At 34.9% G+C, this 8,525-nt stretch overlaps 1 protein-coding gene across 3 annotated transcripts in view; it reads right to left on the minus strand.

Moving 5' to 3' along the window:
* LOC131065824 (uncharacterized) overlaps window positions 1-5,046 on the minus strand; it is a 36,039-nt gene extending 30,993 nt beyond the window's left edge. Inside the window, exons 1-2 of one of the 3 annotated variants that reach the window (XR_009111479.2) lie at window positions 4,761-5,046; window positions 1,782-3,799 (exon numbers count right to left, since the gene is read on the minus strand). Coding sequence is in view for 2 of the 3 variants with exons in the window: in XM_058000462.2 (XP_057856445.2) it covers window positions 1,782-3,620 (1,839 nt within the window). In the remaining variant the exon portion in view is untranslated. Of the gene's footprint in view, window positions 1-1,781; window positions 3,800-4,052; window positions 4,488-4,760 lie in introns of those variants that run through there. The other 2 variants (XM_058000462.2, XM_058000463.2) reach the window with 2 other exon arrangements.
* Window positions 5,047-8,525: the final 3,479 nt, after the last annotated feature.

Raw genomic sequence — 8,525 nt, forward strand, 5'->3', positions numbered from 1 at the left:
CATCAACAAAAATGATTGGATGAAACTATTGGTGGGAAACAACCAATGAAGCCATCTAAAATTACTATAAGACAAATAAATAGAAATTTGGCCCAATTTGAGAGATTATTGATCCAAGATGGAACAATCAACTACACCAGCCCATTATTGCTTACAATCTTTTAAGAATATCTTATTTATGATTGTTTGGTGGGAAGATTGGCGTGGAAAATAGCCCAAATCTTCAAAAGCTAGCCCTTTGTATTGTCTGAACATTGTAGCACTTTTGGATGTGAGTGCAACTAGAACTTGTTTAATGCCATTCAAATGAAGCAGCACAAGTTGTAACTAAAATGGCTCAATGACCTTGTTTTTGTGATATCCAACCTTCACTTTCCCTCAAAAAATGTAGAGGACACAATTGGTGACGAATGCACAGCTTTGGATGATTGAACAATACAAAGACTGGACTACACAAGATGAGGGCATCCCATGTTTACAAAATATAAGATTATTGATTTTGAAAGGCAAGTTATGGAAGGTGTACTTACAGCAGAAGGACGAGACATTGGATTGGATTATATCATTGCAAATGACAAACTTAAAGCAAAGGAGTTATTGTCGTCTAGTTCAAGGGTGGAGCCACAACCTTTTACTACAAGATTGGAGACACAACTACAAGATTGGAGACACAACTAACCAAAAGCAGAAGGGCCTTGCCCCAATTTTTCATTAAAGGAAGAGGAAATTGTAAATTGCTGTAACTTGCATGTATATGTAATTTATGATAATGATTTTCTATGACAAATCATACTTGTCAGCTAGTAGTTGCATTTGTATGATGATTCAATATTGTACTCTGTGTATTCAAACCTAATAGCAAACATTTCCCCGACATTCTGCAATGTGTTTTGCATAAAACTTATGTTTTTTTAGGAATTTAAGTATTTTTTAAATTGCCAAGTTGCAAGTCTGAGTTTTTTGAACTATAAATAAGTATAAATTTGGATTTTTTGGTTGACGGTGTGAGTCCCACACAATCCCCTTTATTAAACAAGGATGTTTTAATTTTAAAAAACAATGCTCTAAGATAAGAAAAACAAAATAACAAGAACAATAAAAAAATACAAAATCTAACTTTTGTGCATTATAATCTCCACCTTGACTTCAAAAAGAGAAAAATACACAACAGGCAAGCATAAAAATGGGATTTGAATCCTTAAAACTCCAACTTGAACAGTTCCTTGGCAATAATTAATCTTGAGAAAATAAGATCCTCCTAATGCACACTTAAATCTTTCTGACATAAACATAACCGTATCTATAAAGGCAAACTTAAAATTATAGAAATTCTTATGGTATTCAATAAATAAATATATTTTTCATGTATTCCTCGTCTTTGAATATTTGTCTATAATTTTTCAAATTACAAAAAACAAAAATAAAAAATTCAGTAATTTCCTTTTACTTTTCCCAGTTTCTGGTGACTTTTGGGGGCTGACTTTTCCAAAGGAAATAATGCCCACTTCAGAGTTTCGAGAAATACAGAGCTAAATTGGAAACTCATTATAAAGATAGATAGAGAAACAATGAACTAATTAAAGGTTTAAAGACAGTCAAGGAAAAGTCATCTTATATTAAAAGTAAGCATATGAGCTTCTAGATGCAGGCTTTCAGATATCAAAGGTATCAAGATTTAAGGGGAATAACAAGGGCAGGAAAGGGAAAACGGTCTTGTGCAACAAAACAACCTGTTAGAAATGCATGACAATGCTAATGACAATTGTCAATATAATTATTACCTTTATTATAGAAAGGATTGACGGGCCCTCAGATGGGGACAGTCTTGTTGAATGATTTTTTCTTTCATCTAATATTTGCACTTCATAATGTTGCCGAGCTATTTCCTTGAGCAGTGCTAAACATGATGAATTCTCTTTTTCAAAATACATTATTGCCTGTTTCATGCTCTGCCTCTCATCTTCAAGGGCCCGAATCCTGAAAATAAGTTGTTTGATTTCACTTTGCACAGGACCCTGATCAGGCTCAGTTCTCAATTCCACTGAGAACGCAGTCATCCTCCTTCCTTCACTTCTCTCATTAGGGTCAGGTGACCTTTCTGGTTGTCCAATATGTCTCTGAGGTGAAGAATCAGATCCTGGATCTCCATAACAGTCCCGATTTCCTTTCAGAGCCTCGCATCCTCCAGATCTTGCATCATCACTTTTGACATCAGGAACATCATCCACAGCTTGTGTAAGAGCAGGATTTCCCCTAGAACTGGGCAAATGGGTTTCATATGGAATCTTTGACCCCTTTTTTGTTGCAGTGCATGCTTCATGTTTCTGCGGCAAAGAATCGCATTCTCCAATGTAGCCAACATTCTCCTTCATTGGCTTGCATCCAGTACACTTTGAACTGTCGTTAGGATTTTTTGAGATATTACTCATACTAGACATTTTTTCATCTGTATCATCCATGACTTGAGAATGGATACTCTTTTTCCCAGAACACGAACCATTGGCTCTGACAATTACTAATCCATCTTCCCCTTTTGAACTGTCTTCAGTTGCTCCAACCGATTTATCAGATGAGTTCAAACTGTCTGCAGAAGGCCTCCGAATAAGTTTATCTGAATAGGCTGACAAATGTTTTGGTCGCAACTTCCTCATTTCACTCCATTCACTATTTGGGTGCTCACTGTGTGTTTCTCTCTCTAGCTGCTGTAGCCTCTCTTCTAACCTCTCCACATATTCCCAGATTTCAACATTTTTAGAATCATGAACATCAGATTTTTGCAAACCATGTCTACAATTCAAAGCATGTTGGCTTGAAGAGTTATAGTCATCCAGCTGCGATGGATGAGATGAACAAGAGCCAATCTCTTGCACCTGCATAATTCTTGGCGAGTATGTATCTTCCCACTCCAACTGTGGCTGCAAAGAATTCTGAGTATCAGTTAACTTACCTAGACATATCCTTCTACTATTTGTTTCCTTAGCTTGCCTGTAGACAGAATCTCTCGTCTTTCTATCATTAAAATCAAAACCATCTTGTTCTACTGAAAAATTCTTCCCACCGCCAGAAGATTCAGTCAAATAGTAATAATCATCTACTTCATCCAAGCGCGATCTCTCAGGTGACCTATTCACATTCTCATATTCATAACCACCAATACTCAATATCCTGTGCTTGAAAGATTGAACCTCTAGTTCAAGAGCTTTAATCATCTGTTCCTTTCTATACAACAGATTTTCGAGAGAAAATAATTCCTGTTGATCATGGGCAAATTTTCCTTCAGCATACCGTCTGAATTGAGAGGCTTCCATATGCATCTGAGCTTTTTCCTTCTGAAGACGTGAAATAAAAGTCATTGCTTCCTCTGCTGCAGATGCTGCAGCATTTCTCTCTTCATCCAGCTCACTACTGAGTTCGTCAATTGTTATTTGCTGCCTGTCAAGTGCCTCTTTCATTGAACCCAACTCACTCAACAGCTCCACTTCCACCTCTGAATTATCTGAAGCTCTTTTGACTTCATAATATGCGTCTTCAACCTTCCGCTTCACACGACGATCCCAATTATTTTTTCTCTCACCCAGGATGAATTCCTTCATTGAACTGCCATCAAAGTTTGCAGCCATAGTTTTTGTAAAAAGATTAAGAAATGTGGATATGGGGTTTACCAAGCTCTAATATAAGAGATTGGAATAACAATACAATATTCCACCACAGCAGAATCATTTAATCATGTTTCCATGCAATTTTTTCTACTCTTTTAGTTTTCTTCGGATGAACCGTTCCTCAAAGATCTTCCGTCTCCCTACACAGATTAAGTACAATAGCCAAATTTAATTTAACAGAACACACTGCCAAAAGCTCTATCATATCAAATCTCTGAATCATTTTTCAACAAATGCAGTTCAAAATAGATCAATTAATTCAGAACTTGTCAAATATGAACTACTTCCACCAAAAAAAAATCCATTTCATTGCCATCTCTAACTAATTTAAAACAAAATTAAGCAAGATTCTCCAGATTGTTTGATTCTACTAGATTTATCAAAACACTTTACATTATCTTTGTTATCTGGCTGGTTCCATCCGCAAACATTTAGTTTGCTTGCCATGTTGAACAGACACTTTTCCTAACTCTGACAAAATTGCCTGGATTGTTGGACTCTCACAAATTTAGCAACAAATATTGATTTTAAAATATTAGGATCATCTCGGTTTGACTAGGTAAAACCAAAAAAAATGTTGAACAGGTTTCCTAAATTTTTTGCATACTTCACAATTCAACCAAGAAAATGTTGAGAAGGTTCCTAAATTTTTTGCATACTTTACAATTCCGACAAATTGAACACCGAATTTACATACACAAAAGCTAAGCCCTAGAAAACGTAGAAAATCTTTCCTAAAATCTTCGCATACTTCACATTCTGACAAATTTAAAACCGAATTCGGATACCCCAAACTATAAACCCTAGAAAACATTGAAAAGAGAACGTAAATGCTTCCAAATTCTGACAAACTAAACTCGATGACGTTTCCCCGGCTCCTTTTTATCAAAAACTGTAAATCTCTACCCTGCACAACTTGTCCTTACTTGTCAAATTTAGCATCAGATTTCCCAGCACTATCCCCAAAGATCTAAAGCTAAGGCCCGCAGGCATTGTCCTGTTACGTGAAATATCTCCATTCTTAGAGCCATGACAAAACACCGATACATATTACATCACCTTAGAATACATCCATAGGCTGAAAAGTCGAGAAATACACACCTGGCCTGTATCTCCCGCAATTTTTTGTCAATTTGTGCGCCGTAAAAGCCAATGTGCGAGTATTTGATCTCAACATTGCAGGTCAGTGACACGATATATATATAAAACACGGGCTGAAAAGGCGTACAAAATCATTTTCGGACACTTCCCTGCACAGGAAACGCGTCCTGCTCAAAAGACTTCTTCTTTCCTGCGACCTTTGGTTTATTCATTGATCGGGGGGATTAACTATGGTTTGAGCACGAGGACTAGTTTTTACATTGAATCTTTTGTTTGTCTTCACTTTGAATAATTGGTGAAGAAGAGGAGGAACGAGGAAAGCTTTTTCAAAGCAACATGTTTTACCTTTCTAATCATTTGTTTCGTCAAATGAGGCGCCCGTCAATAACTTTGGGAGAGCTTTTCAAAGTCGTATACCAATTTCACGACAAAGAACCGAACATTCCTTGCGAAACGATTGAAATCAAAATAATATTATATTTATTTATTATATTTGGAATGCTAGATCGTGGGAAATACCTAGGCAGTTTAAAGGTCATTTCAAGTTGGATCTTTTTGGAGAGCAAAATAAATTTTGCCTAGACTAATTGAATGGAATGCAAATATATTAGAAATAATAAATGATAATGTATTGTGGGTATAGAAAATTTGAGTGTAATTTCATTTTAGGAAAGTAAATTTAAAAGATGAGGTATTTAGTTTAATGATCGAAGATGGATGATATTGATTAAAAATATGGAATTTTTAAACTATTTTAAGTTTAGAAATTATATCTTTGCATGACTTATGTTTGTGCCTAGATCAAATTTGTACCTTTGGATCACTTTGATATATGTGGATTCTTATGTTTCATAGATTTAATCTTATTAGTTATGTGTTCCTATTCTATAATTTGTTAAATATGCCACTCTTTTTACTTTAAGTTGAAGACTGACAATATTTATGGATAACATTAAAGTTTTGTTAGAATTGCTAAGGGATAGATTTTTTTTAGTAAACTTCTAAAAAAGCTAGTTGTATGCTCTTGTAAAGGATCTATAAACATCAAGTGTCCTAGAAAAAGATACAAACTTACATCATTTTAGTAGACCAAACTAAAGTGTTCATTCTCAAATGCCTGGGGATGAAAGAGGATCATATATAAGGGGATTAGATATCTTGGATAAGAATGAATGTAATTGAATGCATCTAAATACAAATACATAGCAATTAATTACACAAATGTGTATTTAGTCAACTAAAAACAACTAATGAAATGGGAGGTTTCAACTAAATTTGAATTTAAATTTTGAAAATTTGGTGATCAAAGCTAAGGTTGTGGAATTGATCCATGCCCCACAAGAATGGCCTAGGACAAGTAGATAGTATTTTTTTTTTTGCACGAAGGATGAGTATCTAGATATGACTAGTGTGATAAATGTAAGATAGATAAAAAGATGTACAAAAAAGGATGAGCTATAAATGAATGTATGAAAATGTGTGTGTGTAGACACCTAAAATTGTCCTAGCCTAATTAATTATTTTGATTCTAAACCTTTTATTAATTAAATAGATTTTTATTTATTTAATTAATTCACTAATCATCTTCTAGCCTTTTCCCATTTAAATAAATATTTTTATTTATTTAAATTATCATTTCCCTATAATAAAATAAATATTTAATTTAATTGGCTCCACCTCTTCTATTAATTAATTAAATCTTTGTTTATTTAATTAATTCATTAGTTTTTTCCCTTCATGACACTTGTCATTCATATATTAATTTACCTTTAACCACCTCTCTAATATTTTCCTATTTTCTACACCTACCCTCTAATCTGAGTCGACCATTTATCCTACACCTCTCTATCCTAGCACTCCATTTCTAGGGTGCTCTCTGTAAAAGAGGATCTTTTCCCTATCCCTCCATATCTCAATCATTTAAACGAAGCGTCTACAAACTGTTGAACTACACAACCACAATCCATTCTTTGTTGAGCATTTCTGCACACATAAAATTTGAGAGCAACTACATCAAGCAAGATCAATGAAGATAGGAAACAATGGAGATCAAACTTTAATGAGCATGTGAATGGTATAATCTTTCATATTTATTGTTTTGCATGTTTTTAGGTTTTTCATTGGTGTATGGTGGATTTCATTATAGAACTAGGGTTTATGTGGTAGAATCTTATTTGGTTTTGCAATAATTTGAATTCACAATTTCACCATATACATTTTGGCATGCCCTGTGGGACCTAGTTCCTAGTTTTCTAATAATTTAGTGTTTGTTTAGCGTTTTCATGGTTTGCAGATCTAACATTTGCAACGATTTTCATTCTTATTATGTTTGTGGTTCCTTCTATCGTGTTTCTAGTTTTTTGTCACTTTTTTTGTTGTTGCAGGATTATGGGTTTTTGCAAGTTCGGATCTTAGCACGTCTATGGTCCTTCTTGTTACGTTTTCATAAAGTCTTACTGTGTTTTTGTTTGATCCAATCGCGTTTTTGGTTTCTGACTCTTTTTGCATCATTTGATCATGTTGCGTCTACAGTTGATCTTATTGTGTTTTTGGTTAATGTTATTGTTTCTACGGTCTATATTACCACATTTATGGTTTTGACAATTTTCTATTTTGTAGGTTTTTGTTGTGTTTTTGTTATTTTTTGTCGCATATGTGACTTGTCTTACCATGTGTAGGGTTTAGATGTTTTTGTTGACTTTTAATGTGTTTATGGTCTATTTTGTCTTGCGGGTTAAAGATTAAAAAACCCTAAATCATTTGTAGAATGCCCCTTTTTATTTCATTTTGTGATCTAATCCTTGTGGTTGTTGGTTGGGGTAATTTTTTTGAAACTCCTAATACATTTGTGCTTGCAGGGGTAATTTACAAGAGTGCTTGTTTCTTATTAGATTAGAAAACACTTCCATCAGTGCACTAAAAAGAATAATTGTTTGAAGTGTTTGGGGTGCTTGCCAAATTCATTGTAGAACCCTAGGTGTTTAATGAAAGTATCCTCTCCCTTCGCCTTCGCGGATCTTTGGTGTAAGAGAAATCATGTTAAGCATCTCTTTTTTTTTGTAGAGGTTCTGCCACCCGAGTTGTGAGAGGGAACAACCCAAGTGGTACTTTCCTCCAGTCTGCTATATAAATAATCGTGGTTGTGATGAAAGTCATCAACCACATGGTGTCATTATTCTATACCGATGGAGGTTTCCCCTAGTATCATTATAATGCATGAAAACCCTTGTTTTAAGGGTTGGGAAGCCTCTTAATTGAGCAAACTATTGCATGTATAAACACCAGTATGGACCATATTGTGACTAAAAAACCTTAAGTAGTGACCCACCCTATTTTTATCCACACATCGTGGTAATTTCAATGCAAGGGGATTGCGGGTTTTCCCCCCAAGATACTCAACATAAGACTCCCTTGAGATGAGATAGAAATCCTTGGCTTAGCAGAAGCTACTTGTAGCTTTCCAAAGAGAGGGTGATTGGGTCATCCTTCTAGTCCTAGAGGCCCCTAGTTGTCATCTCATGCAAAAGACAAAATAGTGTACACACCCAATAAGGTGTCCCTATACTTGATTAAATGGAGATTCCAAGATGTGGGCTGAAGTTATTGTCATGAGGCCTTGACCTTAGGCTAATAAGTGTTTGAAGTGTATTCGATTGTGATAAGACCCATGGAAATCAGGTTTTTTCGACCTACTGAACATATACATTGCATTCATAATTGGATAACAACAGCTTCAAACATTGTGTCTTCTTGTTTGGTGTGTTT

The sequence above is a fragment of the Cryptomeria japonica genome, chromosome 6, assembly GCF_030272615.1.
Source record: "Cryptomeria japonica chromosome 6, Sugi_1.0, whole genome shotgun sequence".
NCBI classification, from domain to species: domain Eukaryota; kingdom Viridiplantae; phylum Streptophyta; class Pinopsida; order Cupressales; family Cupressaceae; genus Cryptomeria; species Cryptomeria japonica.